Source organism: Choristoneura fumiferana, chromosome 8 (assembly GCF_025370935.1).
Source record: "Choristoneura fumiferana chromosome 8, NRCan_CFum_1, whole genome shotgun sequence".
Classification (NCBI taxonomy): domain Eukaryota; kingdom Metazoa; phylum Arthropoda; class Insecta; order Lepidoptera; family Tortricidae; genus Choristoneura; species Choristoneura fumiferana.
The window spans coordinates 2,243,316-2,265,043 of NC_133479.1; the positions used below are offsets into that span (position 1 = coordinate 2,243,316).

At 37.2% G+C, this 21,728-nt stretch overlaps 2 protein-coding genes across 2 annotated transcripts; one reads left to right on the top strand and one right to left on the bottom strand.

Moving 5' to 3' along the window:
- Window positions 1-3,742: 3,742 nt before the first annotated feature.
- Window positions 3,743-7,598, bottom strand: LOC141430294 (ubiquitin-conjugating enzyme E2 W). The gene is made up of 3 exons (XM_074090924.1): window positions 7,517-7,598; window positions 7,072-7,163; window positions 3,743-3,863 (listed from the first exon to the last, which is right to left on the bottom strand). The coding sequence occupies exons 1-3, from the start codon at window positions 7,538-7,540 to the stop codon at window positions 3,743-3,745; spliced, it is 237 nt and encodes a 78-aa protein (XP_073947025.1). The 5' UTR covers window positions 7,541-7,598.
- Window positions 7,599-7,751: 153 nt separating this feature from the next.
- Window positions 7,752-21,461, top strand: LOC141430112 (N-acetylneuraminate (7)9-O-acetyltransferase). The gene is made up of 10 exons (XM_074090658.1): window positions 7,752-8,139; window positions 8,879-8,975; window positions 9,060-9,163; window positions 10,218-10,371; window positions 12,509-12,770; window positions 13,296-13,531; window positions 13,867-14,148; window positions 14,976-15,285; window positions 15,695-15,936; window positions 17,645-21,461. Exons 1-10 carry the CDS (start codon window positions 8,007-8,009, stop codon window positions 18,210-18,212), a joined length of 2,388 nt encoding a protein of 795 aa, XP_073946759.1. The 5' UTR covers window positions 7,752-8,006; the 3' UTR covers window positions 18,213-21,461.
- The last annotated feature ends 267 nt before the right edge of the window (window positions 21,462-21,728 follow it).

The window sequence follows — 21,728 nt, forward strand, 5'->3', positions numbered from 1 at the left end:
TCTGAATTTAATTTTGAATTTTATTTATGCATGAGTCTAGGCTAAGTTTTATTTTCATTGTACACAATTTTGGCAATGATACTTGGTATCTGTTGAAAGAAAAATAAACTTCTTTTTTTTATAAAACGAGGGGGCAAAAGAGCAGACGGGTCACCTGATGGAGAGCGATCACCGTCGCCCATGGACACCCGCAACACGAGGGGAATCACTGAAACTGAAACGTCAAACGGACCTCAAATATTTCGCCTTTCGGAAAACCCTTATTGATATGGGAATGGGACTGAATATGGAACGTCGACTTATCTATACGGACACGTTACTACTACATACAACAGGTCATCTACTTAAGTTTTTCACCTAAAGGCACGGAAATTTAATTGTAATTAATTCCAAGCCGCACTTAGACGATTTTTTAATTAGTTTCGAATATGGAACGTCGACTTATCTATACGGACACGTTACTACTACATACAACAGGTCATCTACTTAAGTTTTTCACCTATAGGCACGGAAATTTCATTGTAATTAATTCCAAGCCGCACTTAGACGATTTTTTAATTAGTGTAACGACATTTTTGTACCGGCTGCTTTCGTGATTGCGGTTTCGCAACGATACTTGATTAAACTGATTAAGTATTACAGATGCTAACGTGATGAAATCTGTTAATTCTAATGATACTGTTGCACTATCTACCGACAACGGACATGCAAAAGTATCATGACATGACATTGTTCTTGAACAGGGCTTTAATTATCATGGTTCATTTGTAGTAGGTACAGTGGGGGTAGGAAGATTCGTCAGTTATTAACTTGATTCCTTTACAAAGTCATAGACTCTTAGTACGTTTTGAAACCAAAGTACTAAGTAGACAAGTGCATATCAAATTATACTTACTTGACATGATAACAAGGGTCAAAATAGTGTACACCTCTAACATATATCTAGTTTCAATCAAATAATGTTCTACTTAATTGTCAGTGTTTGTCAGTGCCAAGGTGTAGTGGTAGGGTTGCTATGGTCACTTGATTATGTTTAGCAAGGTTGAAATGTTGACGCAGCATGTCCTACTCAATCGGTAAAGCAGATTAGCGCTCATACTGAGCAAAGGAAAATAGATCTTAGGGTGACGAACCTTTTTTTTACTCTGACTGTACATACACCAGCACAGTATCTGACACAACATAGCGTGCATAAATATGTGATACGACTCTATTCTCTAGCGGCGGTAAGGACGCGTCAGATATTTTTGCCACGCTCCGCTGTGTGTGGCTAATATTAATACAGGTGACTGTACATTGTGTCTTAAGTTAGAGAACCTGACTATAAAGCTTGTGGTCCTCGGTTCGGTTCCTATTTGGGCTGATATTTGTATGAATAATATGAACGTTTATTCTCGGGTTTCGGACGTAATATATGTTGAAAATACAAAACTGAAATATAGATGCACAGAAAAACCAGAAAAATAAGACCAGCACTGGTGTAGCGGTATAGCACGTCGGTAAATACCGAGGAGGAGGGTTCGATCCCAGTGCTGGTCTTATTTTTCTGGTTTTTTTCCGTGCATCTATATTTCAGTTTGTATTTTCAATTTAGGTTTTACGGGATGACCGTAAAAGTAAAAAGCGATAAGGCCGCCTATTGCTCACCTTGTAATTTTAATAATTTGTTTTCTGTATCGCTTACTATATCTGGTGTACAATAAAGAGTCTTTGTATTGTATGTATTGTAAAAATTTGGAACTGAAATAAAAAATACAAAAAGATTCCAAAATCAATCGTAATATAATGTTATTTATCTATAAAAGTATGTTTTATCCGCTGCCCTAGTACAACATAGTACAACCTCTGCCTAATTTTGGGACTAGGACAATTGGTCCAATTGTTCCATGGATATTAAAAAAATATATATTTTAGTTTGTAGTCATAATATACATTTAAGTATATTATGCTTAAGAGCATCTGGCTTTGTAGGCACTCATTCAAACCCAAAATAACACGGGCATCCATCAGGCCTTCATAAATTCTACAGCCTTGCTATAGCTAATTATACGAGCATGAGTAACTAATTAACATAGCGTTACATAGTAGCCGCGCGAATGTTATGCAATACAATAAGGAAACGACTGCAGTGTTAGATGCGTAAAATAAACATCGCATGACATGGTCACCGCTTGTGGGATAAGTCATGTGATTAATTGATAATTCTAGTCACTTTTGACCTTTGTACCACCTTTTATATAAAAGATGTGCGAGGAATGTGTATTTCATGAACCAATGAGGGTAGGAGAACAGGGGATGATTGATTGTTGGGACGGTTGACCAGGCATAACTTTTTAGTGGTCCGATTTGATAATTCTTTTTTATTGGATAGGGTAATCGGTATTATATAATTTGGAAATAAAATATTGCCCCAAGGGTGGGAAAAATTATAAAATAAAAAGCTTGATAACAAAAAAAATTAAACGCCGAAAAAACTGCTGCTTTACAGTTTTTTCGGCGGTTTAATTTTTTTGACCTTGGGGTCCTAACGGCCTATAAGAATTTCAACAGCAAAAGCCGCAAATATACGTATGCCGAATTCGCACATTTGCTGAGTTCCACTGTCACAAACGCCCTGTCCGTCTGCAGTAAACTTCACTGTTCTTTTTTTGCCGAATCGCGGTGTGTTTATACTTTTTTTTTATAATATTTTTATATATTTTTGATGTCCACAGAAATACAGTTAGCGAATCATACTTAAAACTAACACAAACACAACAAATATTGTGAGTGCAATAAAAACAAGGCAGAATCTGCATAACTTGTCTTTGAGCACGCGAAATAAGTACAAGTCAAGGACAGGACGATTGATCAATGTTATTACAGTTATACCGTATAGCCAACCAGTTTGATTCCATGGCCACTATAAAACCTTATCATAATAAATAATTTTATTTGTCTATAACAATGTTCATCGAAAATGTTTGTCCGAATAAACAGAGACTGTATTGCATTTATCTGGCACATTAAATCAGTGATGAAACAGGGTTTCACAATTTAGGGTTCCGTACCAACTAAACCCTTACTCTGAGACTCCGCTGTCTGTCCGTACGTCCGTCTGTCTGTCACAGGGCTCTATCTCTAGAGCCGTAATAGCGAATCAACTTGAAATTTTCAAAAGATTATTTATTTATTACTGTGGGCGCTATAACAAACAACATGAAATACTAAAGTAAAATTAAAGTTAAAAAAGTAGGTAAAGGGGTTCGTTAACGTTATACAAGAAATGTCTTTTTTCAGCGTTTTTTTTGGTTGCTAGGCGTTCATAAGCGTCCAAGGCGACAGCCACCTTCCATAGGTACACTTTTACAGAGCGTACTTTGGTAACCAGGGTTAAAAAATATAGTAGGTATAAAAGCGGCCAAGTGCGAGTCGCCCATGAAGTTTATTTATATCGTTTATTTTATGCCAAAAACTAAGCAAGTACTGGCCGTTAGAGTTAATCTAAGTCACTCGAATTAAATAAAAAAAAAAATTACTTCTACTCCCTAGGGACCAAAGTACTCACTTTACTCCCGCCTCGTAACTCTATATTGACCTACTTTGAGAGCATGATAAGTGAAAAAACTTATTACTGAATTGTTTTTAAAACATACAGAGGTACGGAACCCTTAAGTACGAGCCGGACTCGCACTTGACCGTTTTTACAAGCGCACAACTAATATAATGATGATGATGAGCTGTAAAGACTGTATTTATCGTGCTATTTGACGTCTCTTACCTCTGGGGAATCAAAGGGGTATTTGTTTGTGAATTTGAACTGCAAGACGAATTTCTCGCCTTCGTATAGTGTGCCGGGAACTCCTTCCATGTGAACTGTCCACCTGTGGGAATAAAGGAATATCACTCATCAAGTGAACGTGAATAAGAGTTATCCATGTTTTTTAACCCCCGAAGCAAGAAGGAGGGGGAGTTATTGACTCAGTCGATAAGATTTAAAAGGCGCAAAAAAGGAACATAAAGGAGGACGATACTGACTTTTAAATATTCAGATCCAGTGTTATCCAAGACTAACCTAACCAACAAAAAGTTGGAAACAATCGCTAGAAAACCTGCTTTCAAATAAAAAAACCGCATTCAAATTGGTCCATCCGTTTGAGAGCTACGATGACATTGGCCTCAAACTTATAACACCCTTCTTTTTTGCGTCGGGGGTTAGTAAAAAAACCGGCCAAGTGCGAGTCGGACTTGCGCACGAAGGGTTCCGTACCATTATCTATACAACATTAGCCTCGTAAGTCCTGACTTTTTTATCATACATAGTTCTACAGACCAAGCTGAGAATTCTAAGTTTTGTGATTTTGGAAGTTACATACAATACATTTAAAGTTCTTATTTCATTGAAAAAATTGTACCTACTCCACCAAGTACATTCGGCAGTTATTCTTGCTTGATTTGTTCTTTGTGAAGTACACGGGGACTTACGAGGTTAGGTTAGACATTAACAAAAAAATAAATGGCAAAAAATCAAATTTGTTGTACGGGAGCCCCCTTAAATATTTATATTATTTTAATTTAAGTATTTATTTTTAAAGCGATTATACAACTAAAGATTCTGTGAATATTTCAAGCGTCTACCTGTTGCCGTTATTAATATCTATCAAGCAAAAAACGGCACAACAATCACGTTTGTTGTATGGGAGCCACCCTTAAATATTTATTTTATTCTGTTTTTAGTATTTGTTGTCATTGAAGCCACAGTAACACATAATCTGTGAAAGTTTCAAGTGTCTAACTATAACGACTCGAGAGATAGAGCCCTGTGACAGACGGACGGACAGACAGACAGACAGCGGAGTCTCAGTAATAGGGTTCCGTTGGCGCTCTTTGGGTACGGAACCCTAAAAAACCCACCAATATCAATTATTAACAATAATTAACATCAATTAATAACAATCAATACTGAAGTATCAAATTCTATGTTTCTACCTAAACTGAAATGAATCATCCCTCCTTCTTTCGAACGGCAAAGGGCAGGCAAATGGCCTGTAATAAGTCTTATGGTTATTGAATGTCATTGACTCTGCAATCATTTAATAAACAATCCAAAGAGCAATGAGGTAAAAATCCCACAAAGAAATCTTTATAAGCGCAAGGACTTATAATGTTGGTAGGTTTTTAATAATCCTTTTGTTTAAGATTGGTTTTTTGGAATCTTTTTGTATTTTTTATTTCAATTCCAAATTTTTACTTTTACGGTCATCCCGTAAAACCGAAATTGAAAATACAAACTGAAATATAGATGCACAGAAAAAACAGAAAAATAAGACTATCACTGGGAATCGAACCCAGGTCCTCGGTAATCCGTACCACGTGCTATACCGCTACACCACTGATGGTCAATCCTTTTGTTGGCAAGTTGAAACAAGTGTACTGAATAGAAGCCTCGTTGGATTCTTGTAGAGTAGAGCTAACAAAAATAACTTAAAAAAATACAATAAGATGATCTAAAATTATGTATATTATAGGTAGTTTATACTAGTGGATTCCTGCGACCACATCTGCGAAAAATTCGTTTATCCCTGTCCCGTGGGAACTTTGCAATTTTCCAGCAAACTTGATCTCAATATCATATCATATCATCCCAGCCTATATACGTCCCACTGCTGGGCACAGGCCTCCTCTCAGAACAAGAGGGCTTGGGCCATAGTTCCCACGCGGGCCCAGTGCGGATTGGGAACTTCACACACACCATTGAATTGCTTCAATGGTGTGTGTGAAGATCTCAATATAAATCAGATTTAACTGTTTGAAGATTTGAAACACCTTAAAATTTTCATAAATACAAGCCGTTACCTGCGACTGTCCGCGCTTAATTCGTTTATTTCGCAAACTGTAAACTGAATTTCATCTAAATTAGTTCAGTGGTTTAGATGTGATGAAGTAACAAACAAACAGACTTAACTTTTGCATTTATAATGTTAGTAGGACAAGTAACCACTTATAATGGTCTTTAATCTGTAGTACACTGCTGACAGGAAATTTCAAGAATAAATCTTTATTAAGCAAGAAGGAAAACCACAATATTGCTGCTGATTATACATAGGTACTACAGTAGCTGCACAAAAACTTACAGAAATTGACCCAGACCAACTAAAAACATTGCATATTAAACAAATGTTTGTGGAGATATAGTGAATAATGTTTTGCCATTAGGTATATTTCGTCACAAAAGTTTGTATTTGTCTTGCTTTTTCAATTACCTTTTGTAAACTTCAGTAAGCTAGTTGAGAAAGCAAGACAACCCCTTTCGAACCCAGCCGATACAATTGTGCGGGTTAATTACATTTGAATTTGACATTGATTGTACTTAAAGTCCGTTGTCGTAACTCTTTTCATACTCGGCTGGGTTCTAAAGGGATATGAACTTTTCCAACAAAATATGATGCAAAAACATTATTAAATACATTTGTAAAAATGTTTGGTACCCAAAGTTATTGTTTCCATAAATGGAACACGTTTAAATTATTATCAGAGGGTATTTACCTACTTTAACCCAATACCCTCTATTTATAATTCTAAATAGAGCATAAAGACTAATATATGTGATAGAATAACAAAATAAAGCAAATATATTGCTTACAAATATTGAGTGATGCAATGTAAATAAACTAAAAAGCTAAATAACATTTTTCACACACATCAAGTTATTTTTTGCACAGTACCTAAGGGATGATTTAGTAGTATAAGATTCTAATTAGATTTTTCATATGAATTAATGCAATAATAGCTGACATTTATGCTTCATTAAAATTGTGTAACTACTGCTCATTGTGTAACTGTAAAATAACACAACATATGTCAAAAACAAATATTGAATATTGATGTGGTCACATTCCCCATTTAGTCTGTTCACCATACTGTCAAAGATACATTTACACTGACTTTATTTACAGAAACAATAGCTTGAATATTGTTCTTAGTTTATGCAAGTCTAAAAGATTATACAATAGCTGCAGATGGCAAAATGAAATCATCTAATTAGAATTTGCATGACAAGATAAGATGCAACTTATTTAATTTAGGACTTACAGTGTAAGATTTTGGCTGGCCTGCTCTCCGTCTACGGTGACTCCCGGTGGAGGCTCCCGCATTAGGGACATTAGTTCTTTTTGTAATCTCCGCTAAAAGAATCATCAAGTTATGTGTAAGTTCTCAAGGCGTAAAGGACATCATAATTTACAGGGAATAAGGCAGTAACAGTGGAGAATGGTTACATATTCGTCCGTGGAACTTTTCTAGCAGTTTCTGCACAAAATAGCACTAATTTAAACAATTATATTGTACAGAATATCTTAAAAAAATGACACAAAACCTCCCGAAAGCTGTCATAACAGCGTTGCAACAATAAACATTAATTATTTGGCCATTGGAAAAACAACTTGGTACCAATTTTTAAGATGAATAGTGAATTTTTTGCACTAAATAAGTCCATAATTTTGCTGGGAAACGTAGTAATTTAATTATTTTTACAAACCTCAGACGGGGACATAGCCGCCATTTGTATTCCAATTTAGACAGACGATGTTGCCAAAAGAAAGAAAAGTTTTATATTTTCAACGTCTGTGGAATTTTACAATGGCAATTTATGAGTCAACATGACCCCTAATGCCGTTTCAAATAGTTTCAATTCTATTTGTTGCTTGGGTAGTGTCGTCATCGTCAGTGCTATTTAAATACTAGTGTTGCCTCTTTTTGTTCATTTTGCGCAAACGTCAAATAATAATTGACATTTGATATTGATAAAAATAATAATATTATAATTAATTAATTTGTCTTTAGTTATATTATACATGATGAAATAAAAATAATTAGGAGTACTTTTAATTCATGTTAAATAAAATGAATATTGTGGCAGCTACGAAATGAAGCGATCTCAATTGTAAACACTGAACTGTGGGGGCAGAATCCATGTACAAGCGGCTTGCAAGTTTTAAGTAAATAATTTGAAAAAACAAGAGGCCAGGATGGTTTCTTATTCAAAGAAATCCTCCGCCGAATGGTTTATAGATCAACTGAACGTGGGGAATGCAAAGTTGGTCGCATTTGTGTTAGTTTTAGGATTTATCGGCTACCACGGTATCCTGCATTTACGATATGGTTAGAGCTTACTATTGTGATATTTACTAAAAAAAAATAGTATTTTCCAAGCCACCAAGGCTTCCTTTCGGGTCCATATTGACTCACTTAAAATTAATAGTCCTATTTTTTATTCTACTACCGATTTGTGATCATTGTCACTTCATAATTTTTTCCATCATAACTTGTACATCATAAAATTTGGAAATATTTGTTACTACCATCGTAAATCATAACAGACAGTCATCATAGTTTTTTTCCTAACTTTGTAAAATTGTAAACTATAATAATCTTCCTAACTTGAATAACATAACTGGATTGGTTATTTGAAGTCTTTTTGTATTTTTTATTTCACAAATTTGTTACTTTTACAATTTTGTTGAAAATACAAAGTATACAATGGAATGCTGAGGACCTGGGTTCATTTCCCAGCGCTGGTCTCTTTTTCTGGTTTTCTGTGCATCCATGTCTTAGTTTGTATTTTTGAACATAACTGATGTTATTTAAAAAATATATGAAAATAAATGGCGGAGAAAAAAGATAAAGCATTATTGACATTATGAGTTTCAATGATACGGACTTGCAATTGTTAGTAATAAATACTAGTTATGAATAACAATAATTATGATGTAAAATTGAATCAGAAATATTTTCAGACTTCCAATAATAGGAGTTAAAATATTATGTGAACAAAAGTGCACCCCTAGTTCTAAAACATACAATGATTAGGATCCTAAGCAGTTTTTATTTAATTTTTCAGGTCCTGATTCTTGCACCTGGCTACTGTCATCAGGCCGCTATAAAGGTGATCATGAATGGCAGCCTTATGGATGCATGCTGCACCGCTACTCAAAAACGTAAATAAACATTATACAATGATTCTCCTGTCAATTTAAGTAAAATTTAAAAGAAAATTTACAATAAGAAATATTTATTTACAGAGATGCAAGGCGATGCCTCCGCTATCTGGCATTTTGGGGGAAGTACAATAGTTTTGCATTCATCGGAGACTCCAGGATAGAACAACTCTATGAATATTTTATAGGTAAGTAAAATAAAATGTGCCATGCTATATATTTTTTAAGAGGTTTCTTCCTTCCCTAACTTTTTTTTTTGTAATGGCTATAGTATGGCTATGGAACCCTACACCAAGCATGGTCTGACATCCTCTTTGCTAACTTTTTTGGCCGATTGTCAACTGTTTGAAGGTAATAATACCTATATGGTAAAAGTGAAATTGTAAATAAATGAACTGTTGCGACCGCTACTTGACTGGCGCGTCGTTTTGTCAGTTCGCTGTTGATGGTTTCGCGGCCCACTTCGAGTTCTTCCAGGGACCACCAGTGGTCCGCGGACCACCGGTTAAGAACCACTGATCTAACTGATGGACTAATTACCCCGCTTATATTATAAATGTGAAAGTTTGTAAGTTTGTTATCTCATCATGTCTAAACCGCTGAACCGATTTAGATGATGTTCAGTACAGATAGTTTGAGTCCCAGGGAAGGACATAGGATAGATTTTATCCCGGAAAATTGCATAGTTCCCGCCGGATAGCAATGAACAAATTCTACACAGATAGAGAATCAGGACACACAGGAATCTACCCAATGAGGGCTATCGTTTTTTGTCTCACTAGATGGCGCACTGTTGCGTGAGGTTTTTAAGTATGGCTTTCAAAGTCTGTTATTACGGGCGTGAAAACAAAGTTTAGATTAAAATCATATTTAATACACCTTAAAACCGTAGCATAAAAATATCGAGCATGCCACAGTGTTGCAAAGTCCCCGTTTTGTTCGGAAAAAAGGGAGGACAAAGGTTTCCGAAAGACAAAACTGTCTCAAAACACAGACATTCATTGCCCCGGAACGCATATTTGCCATAATTAATTTCAGATATTGCAAAATATTCACAAAATTAATCTAATTATAAATAAACCCGCGTAGCTCACCCAAAAACTATGAGATTTGACATTTCGGAGACCTCACGCTACACTAGCGCCTCTAGCGGCGAATTCATTCGCGATAGCCCTCATTGACGTGGCTTTTTTTTGTCATTGCATTGACGTATATCTATAAGCTGAGATGAATCTTTTACAGGAGTACTAAAGGCCCGTACGGAGCTCGACACAACATACACGATGGACCACCGCTCGCCAAACTACACGTACTCGGACGCGAAGCTACGTCTGTCTGTCCGCTTCGTGTGGAGTGACGACGTCTCCAGAACTATGGTGGAGCAGTTTCGAACTTGGTAAGTGTGCACCTGTGTGGTGGCCTGATGATATCAATCAAAAATGAAAATATCTTTATTTCACATTCTTAAGTAGATTTACAGTGGGTTTCCCTTTAGGCACTTGTCCCACCGCCGACGATGAGCGAGAAGCGAGCAGAGCGAGTAACTAGAAACGAGTGGACGAGCAGTGAAAAGCGAGTGTTCGAGCACGACGGGCGATTACTCGCTCCACTCGCTCGAGCCGGGCGGCCGCCAAGCTAACAGCGCTGAGCGAGTATCGCTGAGCTAGTTTTATAGCTCAGCGAGTTTTATAGCTCTTGTCGCTGCGACAAAAGATGTAAGAGCGAGTTCTCGCCGGCAGTGTGAACCGCCAGCGATCAACTATTAATATCTCTCTCTTTTAATCACACAGGATCTTATATCTTTTGTTCGTTTCCTGAGCGAGAAAATAGTCGATAGCCAATCGTTTCCTCGCTGGCGGTGAGACAACTGCCTAAGGGTCTCCCCAAACCTATCGACGTGGAATTGGCTTTAGCGGATCTAAAAAAAAGACGTCGATCGACTCGGCCGACGTGAAACGACGTTTACCGACGTAAAGACGTCTTTTTCGCCCTTATTGCGTGGACATAAAGTGTTTTTTGGTCGACTAAAGCCCATTCCGCTTCGCTAGATGTGGGAAGATCCTTAGACTACAAAGCTTGTGTTGGGATCCTCCGCTCTTCCAACAATTATTAACAAGCCAAGCAATACTTAGGTCTTCGAATGGAGGCCGTGGATTTTTGTGTGAAGATATCAGTATTATAGAATTTTGAATCGGTGGCCCAACATCCTGGGGTGGGCACTAGACCATACTGGGGTGGGCACGGCACACCCGGCCCCCCTCTATATTAGAGTTGCCATACGTCCCGGTACGCCGGGACATGTCCCGGTTTGAAGCATGGTGTCCTGGCCGGGACCGGCCGACCAGCAAATTGTCCCGGTTTAAAAATCATAGTTATTTGCGAGTAGTAGGGGGCTGGACTTGGTAAATAATAATATACCTACAATAAACACGACTAACTAGCTAAGCTATAACATAGCCGATAAAAGAGCATGCGAACAGAGAACTCGACTGGCGGGTTGCTGGCATTGAATGACTGTGTTAAGAGCGTTTATACCTGCTGAGCTGGCAACGTTGCATTTTTGTTAGTTTTTCTCGATTATTCCATAAAAATTGAATGAAAATTAAAAATGTTTTCTGATAGAGCACTTCTTAATATATAAGTTAATGTGTCTACTCCAATAATTATTCGCGATAGACTTTTATATTCCTTAAAAGCGAATTAATGTTTATGTCCGGTTTTTAAAGAAAATAAAAGTCTATAACGAAATTAAGTTATTTTGTGTTTAGGCAAGGACTAAACCTTTAGGGCCTGTTTCACCATTTGTCGACTAAGGTCAATTGGTGTGAATTGTCCCGTGATATTTATTTTATTTATTTATTTATAGTGAGCGGCAAAAAATCTGGCCCTCAGATGTATGCAGAATCGGTAATTTTGTATGAAGGTTGGGCCAAATTTTGTGCCGCTGAGTATATATTGGCAGCCGTGGTGGCCTAGTGGTTTGACCTATCGCCTCTCAAGCAGAGGGTCGTGGGTTTGAACCCCGGCTCGCACCTCTGAGTTTTTCGAAATTCATGTGCAACATCGTGAGGAAACCTGCACTATGCCCCAAGCCCTCTTATTCTGAGAGGAGCCCTGTGCCCAGCAGTGGAACGTATATAGGCTGGGATGATGATGATGAGTATATATTTGGGTCAAATTTTGCAAGTTAAATTTGAGCCACTTCTAATAGTCCGATCGACTTGAAATTTGGCAAACTTATGTAAATCTGGTGACAATACAATAATCTGATAGTGACATCCTGGTAGTCCGGCCAGGATCGGCTCCGCAGGACGGACGGAACTCTTCAATGGTTAATAGTATTGACTTGAAATTTGGTATTCAAATGTACAGTCAACAAAAAGTACGATCAGCAAAAAAAGCTCGTATTAAAAATGAATTTTTTACCAAAAACATATTGTTTAGTAAGATTATCTTTGTGACAGTACTGTTGCAAGTGTCACAGGGATCTAATACTTACTGCTATCAGTTTTAAAGTCCACATTCCTTTGCAGGCAACACGAAGCCAAACCCCCTTCGGTAATAGTAGCCGGCACTGGCTTACAACTACTTAAAACACGCAACGCAACCGACCTAGTCATAGATGAATATAAAAGGAACCTTACGCTGTTGGTGCAAGCTGTAGATTCGCTTGCAGCGAAGAACTCTCAGGTCCTTTGGAAGCTGATTGAATCTGTGGATAGTACTAAGTTGAAGAATGATTATAAAAAGATCAGTAATAGCGATATTGATGAATACAATAGAGCTGCTGTTGAGGTAAGTTGTTTACAAAACAAACCCCCTGTTTCAATTCTGTGGAACCTCTGTTGTCTTTTATGACCAGTGGCGTAGCTAGGTAACCTAGGGCCCTGGGGCAAATAAAAAAATGGGGCCCACTGCTATCAAAACTGGTAAGGTTTTTTGAAGTAAAATCATTATACATATACAAATACTTTAAAAATGCTAAGCAACTTTATTATCAGCTATAAAGCAGAATTTCGAGGGCCCCCTAAGCTTGAGGGCCCCGGGGCACTGCCCCCCGCCTGTGTGTGACTGTGTTCTTTTTTTATTTCTGTTAACTTTAAAACTTCCATAAATCCTGAGTTTTTTTTACCATACATAGTCCTACAGACCGAGCCAAGAATTCGCTGTTTTTTCATTTAAGAAATTATCTCAATACATTTAAAGTTCTCATTCCATTTTTATTTATTTATTTAACCAAGCACACAAAGACTTCTTTTCCCAAAAATTTGTGCGTAAACCACTTCGCCGGTTATTTTTCAAATTCATCTCTCCCTCCAGATCTTAACCCACAGCGCGGCTAAGATCTGGAGCTCCCCGCGCCTGGTGGCGCAGGGCTCGGGCTCGGGCTCGTCCGACGGCTGGGCGCTGTCTGCGCGGGCGCTCCGTCACGACGCGCAGATCCTGCTGAACATGTTCTGTAACGACCACATGAACTTCCCCGACGGGTCGTGCTGCGCGTTGCCCGAGTCCGGTACCACGCTGCAACTGCTGACTTTCTCCATGTTCTTAGCTTGGTAAGTTAATGTTCCTAGGTTGGTAAGTTAACTTAACATTCCTAGTTCAGCAAGTTAAGTTACCAATTTTATTCCTAGTTTGTTAAGTTAACTTAACATTACTGGTTTAGTCAGTTAAGTTAGCAATTTGATTCAAAGTTTGGTAAGTTAGTTTAGCTTTCTTATTGCTAGGTTGGTAAATTAAGTTACCAATCTTGTTCCTGGTTTGGTAAGTTCAGTTAGCAATCTTGTTTCTAGTTTGGTAAGTTAAGTTAACAATCTTGTTTCTAGTTTGGTAAGTGAAGTTAACAATCATTGTTACAGCTACAGTATTACCATTCTTTTTTCTTTTCCAGTGCAGTGCTGGCCGCAATAAAAGTAGTATGGCAGTGGTCGCAAACGATCCACCAGCGTTTAGGGGGCTATTCACTGGTCAACCAGCCGATCCAACCGTCCAACCCGTCGCCCTTAGCCGCCTTGGCCAAGCTTGGCATGATCATGTCGTATTTCTACCTATGCGACAGAACTAACTTCTTTATGAAGGAGAATAAGTATTATTCTGAATGGAGTTTCTGGTTGCCGGTTGGATATGTGTTTGCTTTGGGATTGTTCTTTACTGATGACTCTAAGAGTAGTAGGTGAGTGAATATTATTTTAAATAATGACTTGTAATAAAAAATATACAGCATGTTTTTTTTTTCATTTCCGTTAACTTCGTCAGACGGCTTAGTTCATTTGTAGGTAATTAACTTTTTGGCCAAAACGATTTTTTTTTATTCTTACATACTTCACATTTATTGTTAAAGGTTAAATTGTATAATTCACAATCTTGACGAGTGAACACATGAGCGAAACGTAACAAAACCACACTTTATAATCTTCTTTTGCTAAAGATGTATGAATTAAAAAAGAGCTTTAGTCACAAACTAATAACATTTTTTATTTCAACTCCAAATTTGTTACTTTTACGGGTATCCCGTGAATCCAAAAGCCAGTCCAGCGCTGGTCTCTTTTTCTGGTTTTTCTGTGCATCCATGTCTCAGTTTGTATTTTCGATAATAACTTAATCAACAAAAAGTTGGAAAACCCCAACTTTGTCGCTTAAAAGTTCAATATCTCAAAAACGGCAGAACCGATTTTGATAAAACATGTCTAAGAACCATCGCTAGAAAACCTGCTTTCAAATAAATAAAAAAACGCATTTGAATTAGTCCACCCGTTTAAGAGCTACGGTGCCACAGACAGACACACAGCGGTCAAACTTATAACACTGCCTTATTGCACATAATTCTGCAATCATCTTAATATTTGATTATCTTATCAACATTAACCACGACAGTTAAGCCACTAGTATTTTGGAGAAATTAACTTCATTTGACCTATTAAATCAGCTAAATGTTCACATAAAGTTTTATTTTTTTTTTAAACTAGCATATTCAGCCAGCTTCAACGTACCTCCTTTCAGGGTCCTGCACCGAGAACAAACGAACGAATGGAAGGGCTGGATGCAACTAGTAATACTTGTGTACCAAGTGACAGGGGCTAGCAAAGTCCTGCCCATCTACATGCTAGTTCGCGCACTCGTCTCCGCCTACCTTTTCCTGACGGGCTACGGGCATTTCACGTATACCTGGAAGACCGGAGACACCTGCTTAGTTCGATACTTCAGGGTTATTTTTAGGCTAAATTTTCTGACCGTGGTGCTCTGTCTGACGATGAACAGGCCGTATCAGTTCTATAGTTTCATACCGCTGGTTTCCTTTTGGTATACTTTGGTAAGTGTTCTATTTACACTAATGACACTAATGTATTAAAGTGTGTACACGATAAAATCCGGGCATGCCTGATCTGGTGTATCTTTGTAATGAATGCTTATTTTCAAGCAGCACTTTTTTTAAGTAATTAGTGGTTATGAAACTAGATAATAAAAATATAATCATAATAAAAAGTTAGGGCGTCTATGAGTATTAGCTTTATATATTAGACTGTGCCTAAATTATTTTGAACAGCGTCTTTTGACGGTCTTTTGTAGATTTTTGGGCCGAGAGTGACATAGGCTACTTTTTATCCCGGAAAAATGCACAGTTCCCGAGGGAACAGCGCGCGATCAGCGAATTACACGCGGGCGAAGCCGCGGGCAAAAGCTAGTATCTAAATATAAACAAGTTTTTTTTTTATTAACAGATGTTTGTCATCTTCGCCATACCGCCCCACTTGGCGCCTTCCTCCAGCCACACAGTGGAGTCCAAGCCCTACCAGTACCTGTATATAGCCGTCAAGGTGATCGGCCTGCTCAGCATAGTGACCGTACTGTATCTCAGCGAGGTGTTCTTCCAAAAGATATTCGTGACACGACCGTGGAAAGCGCTATTTGTGAATTCTGATGATGATATACATCAGTGGTGGCTGCGGTGGAAACAGGATAGGTGAGAACTAATTGATTATACAATGCGCCATTTTACCCGAGTTGATTATATTTACGCGAGTCGTTGGCGAGGGTTGATGATTAAGTCGAGGGTAAAATGAACTCATTTCGTTGATTATATTTACCCGAGTCGTTGGCGAGGGTTGATGATTAAGTCGAGAGTAAAATGAACTCATTTCATTAGAATTACAAGTTTAGAATGAACAAGTTTTACATACGTGCTTTTTGGGAAATTAAACAGCAGCGATATCTTTTATTTTGCATCCATTGTTATGTATGTTTATATTCACTTATTATTATCTAGTTTTGTCCATTTATTAATAAAAAAATCACTATTTATCAAAAAAAAAACTGAAAAATATTTTATTTTATAAACTTTTTTGGTTGTGGCTGTTGGCCAATTGCCTTGGTTTTTACATCTATACCTGGCCCCGCCACTGCATCTCACATTATGTTTGAAAATTTGTTATAAAAACTAAAAAAAAAACACCTCGTTCAGTTCTTTGTCGAATTCTTCTCAACAGAGGGTCTTCCGAACCGGTAGTACATTTTTTTACAGTCATAAGTGTAGTGTAGTGAGGGTCGTGGGTTTGAACCCCGGCTCGCACCTCTGAGTTTTCCGAAATGAATGTGCGGAATTACATTTGAAATTTAAAACGAGCTTTGCGGTGAAGGAAAACATCGTGAGGAAACCTGCACAAACCTGCGAAGCGATTCAATGGTGCGTGCGAAGTTCCCAATCCGCACTGGGCCCGCGTGGGAACTATGGCCCAAGCCCTCTTGTTCTGAGAGGAGGCCTGTGCCCAGCAGTGGGACGTATATAGGCTGGGATGATGATGATGATGATGATGAAGTATAGTCCAAATTGATGAAAAATATGTTTACTTTGACTTTATGCGATTTAAAAGAAGCGACTTTGGTCTTTTTAGTACCTGATCGATCGAGTAAATGCGAGCTGTCTTTCAAGCTAATTTATCACATTCTAAATTTACAAACCCGTGTGGTGTCGGGTTAGAATTACACCTCTCCATTTCTTCCGTGGATGTCGTAAGAGGCGACAAAGGATATAGGTTAAGGTATACCGTAGGCGACAGACTAGCAACCTGTCTTTATTGTACGGTTTTTGTCAAACTTAAAACCTAAAATTGACAAGATTTCATATTTATAAGACTATAATTTGATTCGTTCTCTGTATTCTGTTTGGAAAGAGAAAGACGCTGATATTTTAAAAAATTTGCTACGATCATTTATTAATTTATTAAATTTTTTTTAAGATGCGCTTATTCTAAAAGGGCATAACTCCAAAACTACCACACAATAGATTCACTACCTTTGTCCCTATTTAAAAAAAAAGATCACGTAAATCTGACGTAGACGTTGTCAAAATTATGACAGCTCCTTTTTCTGGTGAAAAAGGCAAAGGAAACATATCTATTCTGTGGTAGTTTTGGCAAATTCAGATATATTTTTTCAATTTTATGTATTTTTTTTAAATATGGAGAAATAAATTATAATAAATAATTTCCCATGTTCAGGTGGCAAAACTCTTGCGATTCCTGTAGTCATTTGAAGGTGTTAAAAAAATGAAATCTCGCCAATTGCTAAAAGTGTCTCCGAAGCGGCAAAGTTTCGTGTGCTCTGCCTAAACTATTTGGGAATACAGGCGTGACGTTTGTGTAAATTTACAAACAAGGGTGTTTCTATTTCAGATACTCTATGACGTACGGTATAATATTCGCCCTAGCGTACCTGCTAGCACAACGGTACAGCATCCTCGACGACAACAATCACAGCAACCTGTTCACCCCCGGCGTGTCCCTCAGCGCGACTCTGGTCGCCTTCATCGGTTTGGGCTCTTACGTGACATACACATTCTTCTGCACGAACATCTTTGACTGCAACGAAATCCACAGCTACGTGGCTTTCTTGCCTATAGTGAGTTATATACTACTTAGGAATGTCTCTGGTGCTTTGCGGACAAGGCATTCTAGTTTGTTCGCGTGGTTTGGCACTATAACGTTAGAGTTATTTGCCAGTCAGTCCCACATTTGGTTGGCGGCAGATACTCATGGCGTACTTGTTTTGGTGCCAAGCGCACCGATACTTAATTTGATTATAACTTCGTATATATTTATTTGTGCGGCGCATGAGATTCATAAGTTGACCACTATTATTTTGCCGTACGCCGTCCCTGACGATTGGAGGCTTGTTTTAAGGAATTTCGCTATATTTTTGGCTATTCTAGTACCTATAGGTATACATGATGGTATGTTTTAAATATATTTTATGTGAAATCAGCGCGAGGCTTAGATATATCGTAGCGGACCATAAAGATTGCACATCGGTCTTTGGAAAGAGACTCGGCTAATTTCGGAATCGTAGAGCGTTGTTCATATCGAGCCGTCCCTCTCGCTCTCGTATTAAATGTTATTAGCGTCAGCGGGATGGCAAGATACGAAGTTGGAATTTTGAACTTTGTAGTATATTGCGTGATGGCGACCGGCTATCTGTGGTCCTTTGACCAGAGGTTCTATTGCGTAACGTTTCTGAAATTCGCGATCACAGTCAAATGACAGTTTTTGTATGCGAAATTTGTGATTTGATTGTGATCGCGAATGAGCGAATGGATAGCTAATCTGAAAGTACCTACGCGCTCTTGCAGTTTTGCTATTGGTTTAGAAATAATAATAAAATAAAAATATTTAAAGGTAAACAAGTAAGTCTTGTCCGTTTTTAAAAAGTCGATAATGTACCAGTGAGTCCCACAGAGTCGCGAGTTTGGGCAGATTGCTTACCATCAGGCGACCAACGTGCTTGTTTGGTCATAAAAAAGGGTATCCGTTTAAGCACACCTTGACGTAGGATCATGGACTAGTTCGAAACATGTCGACAACCTCGACTGCATATGAATAATCCGTGTATTATATTTTAATGTTTTACAGTTGCATGTAAACGCGTGTTAAATGTACCTAGTAACTAAAGCACGGGCGCGAATCACGAGGAATGCCGTACAATGACCTGTTAATGTCTCTGTCGCTCGCGTGTAAATATTTGCCGTTGCGCTCGCACACATGAATTTATACGAATGTGATGGCAAATATTTAAGCTTGAGCGACAGAGACAAACAGTTTAGGTCATTGTGCGAAATTCTAGGTGCTCCAGGACCGTACTTTATTAGCTTTACCGTACTTTTTTTAGCCTTTTATCTGTTAAGATAGGGTTCCATGTACCATATCGAAAGGGATCCCATTCCTAAGGCTCCGTTGTTTTGCGTCCGTCTATCAAAGCTATGTACCTTTTCAAACGTTATAGACATGTGTATTATCTGCTGTGACCTGCATAACAGTAAATAAAAGTACAATTAAGTTTGTAAGTCCTAACCTACATTATAAAATACAAGTAAATTATAAGACAAATGTAGGTGGTGTACATTTTTTCAATTAAATAAAAATTATAAATGTATTGAAATAATTTCCAAAATTTAGGAATTTTCGGTTTAGTCTTTACCTAACATTTGTCATAATATTAGGATCAAGTTTAGTGAGCGATTATGAATAAAGACAAAGGGGAAATGCTTTTTGCACTTTATTTTTCAACGGCCGAGATATAATTATTTGTTGTTCAAATTATCAACACACTAACATTGAAATACATATACCTATTTTTGCTTCTTCGAAATATATTATAGTGTATCACAAAGAGTTTTGATTTTGGTTTCTGACACCAGTGTATTGTACTTTTAAAATAAAAAATAAGTTTTTTAATACTTTTGTTGTTTTGGTTTATCGAGAAATTGTGATATAAATACCAAGTATTTTATATAAGTCTATTGTATCAATAATGTGTACATAATTGTATTAAATAAATAGCTTAGTACTCTGTACACCTCGTCTGTTGTGTTAGTTATAGTAAATTGTTTATTTTTGCACAAATAATTTTTAGTATTCTTTACTGTAAACGATATTTTTTACGAAGTTTTTTAATCACAGCTACAAAAAATAATCTAAATTTTTTACTATAACAATACAAAATAATTGTAACTTATGTTATTCTTCAGAAAGAAATTGCTGTTATATTGGTAATAATTTTATAAGAAGGTAATATTTTAATACCCACAGAAATCAAAATGTTAATGACCTATCAAGTCTTCGTGTATGGACTAAAATAAGTACAAATTAACTTGAACGTCAAATTACGTTGCTATGATAAATGGTCAATATCTCAGCTTTATCCAATTTCCCTTTGGTTTGCAATATTTCCAGGTCGTCGAGACGTCTATTTAGGCTTTCTCCAGGCCCATTGATCCCAGATAACGAAGTTAAAACTCTCGCAACTTGGTCCAAGTCTCGTGAGAAGTTTATAAAATATAGCCTATCCTATTCGCTGATAATATTAGCTTTTAATATGTAAAATAATTCTTAAAATTAGGACGAAACGACAACTGACAAATAGGAATTTTGTTTTTGTCGAATACCTACTTAAAACGCTTTTAATTACAATATACATAATTCAATGGAAGTACGACTAAAAACAGTACGAAACAGATGAAAAGGGTTCGAACTGGAGCTTTTCGTCATGTTCAAACATTTTACGTCAAAAATGTGAGTTTAAAAAAGGGGCGTCGTTATTTATTTTTAGTTTTTAACGTTGTACTTTATAAAGTACTTAAAAAGAGCTAAAACGTTGCAAGTATAATAATTAATTTAGCATTTTTGAACATGAAACTACCGTGAGACTCACTCATATTAAATATATTGACCCGGATAACTCACGTCTTAAATCGAGTTTAGCTCGACATGTTTCGCGAGTTGTTTTGTGAGTTGTAATGAAAATGTTGATGAAAACGCGGGTAGTTGTGTGCCGGTGTCAGTTTCGTCGGGTAGTCGCGCGAGCAGAGCGGCGGCGTGTTGCAGCAGCCGCTGAGTCGCGTTGCTCCAAAGACGAAGGGCTACGGATTAGCCCGAAACAACTCGAACTCTAAACTAAACTAAACTCGATTTAAGTCGTGAGTTATCCGGGTCAATATATTTAATACGAATTAATTTAGCATTGTAATACGGCAGATACACTACTTCGTTCACTGAATGCGACGCCGAACTTGTTTCAATCTACTTTGGCTAACGAGCGTCGTCTTCATAAGCGCTAGATTATAGTATGCAGTTGACTGCACGGTTTTGGCGCGCCGTCCCTCTTCAAAGTATCTCTTAAGAAAGAGACGGCTACCGTGGTCTATATATTGTTACAGTCACCGCATGTTTCAAGCGGCAAGTCATTAATGTAATTGCTGCTTTGGATGCAATAAGTTTCAAAAAAGGCTTTAATTTTGACATAATAATTTGTAAAATATTTGGGGTTAGGGGAAAATTCATCCTAACTGTACCCAGTTGCAATGAATCAATGAATAATTAATTTAATGTTAAGACCCAAGTTAGTAAAATAACTTTGTGAGAAATTTGCACTGTGATTTAAGTCTTGTAAGATATCAGTTACTTAATTTAAATAAGTACAAATAATAAAAGAATTCTGAAATAATTAACCGTTTTTATTTTGTTCAAAGTTTAAGTTATTTATAAGTATATTTCTTCTTATTTTAAGAAAACAAAGTATTGTTTTCTTAAAATAAAAGAAACAACCTTAACTTTGTGGTGATATACTTGCAAATAGTATATCACCACAAAGTTAAGGTTGTTTCTTTTATTATTTATTAATTTACAATGAATGCTTTTTTTACATTCTTGGATGACTCAGATATACGAGTTACCTACTTTCGTTAACTTTCAAAAATAACACCTG

Bases quoted from the DNA above. Each gene is read 5' to 3' on its own strand.
- LOC141430112 (XM_074090658.1), top strand. From the start codon at position 8,007: ATGGTTTCTTATTCAAAGAAATCCTCCGCCGAATGGTTTATAGATCAA. The intron at 8,140-8,878 runs GTTAGAGCTTAC...TTAATTTTTCAG, and splicing joins TATCCTGCATTTACGATATG to GTCCTGATTCTTGCACCTGG. The intron at 13,532-13,866 runs GTAAGTTAATGT...TTTCTTTTCCAG, and splicing joins TTCTCCATGTTCTTAGCTTG to TGCAGTGCTGGCCGCAATAA.
- LOC141430294 (XM_074090924.1), bottom strand. From the start codon at position 7,540: ATGGCGGCTATGTCCCCGTCTGAG. The intron at 7,164-7,516 runs GTTTGTAAAAAT...TGATTCTTTTAG, and splicing joins CGGCTATGTCCCCGTCTGAG to CGGAGATTACAAAAAGAACT. The intron at 3,864-7,071 runs GTAAGTCCTAAA...TTATTCCCACAG, and splicing joins GCCAGCCAAAATCTTACACT to GTGGACAGTTCACATGGAAG.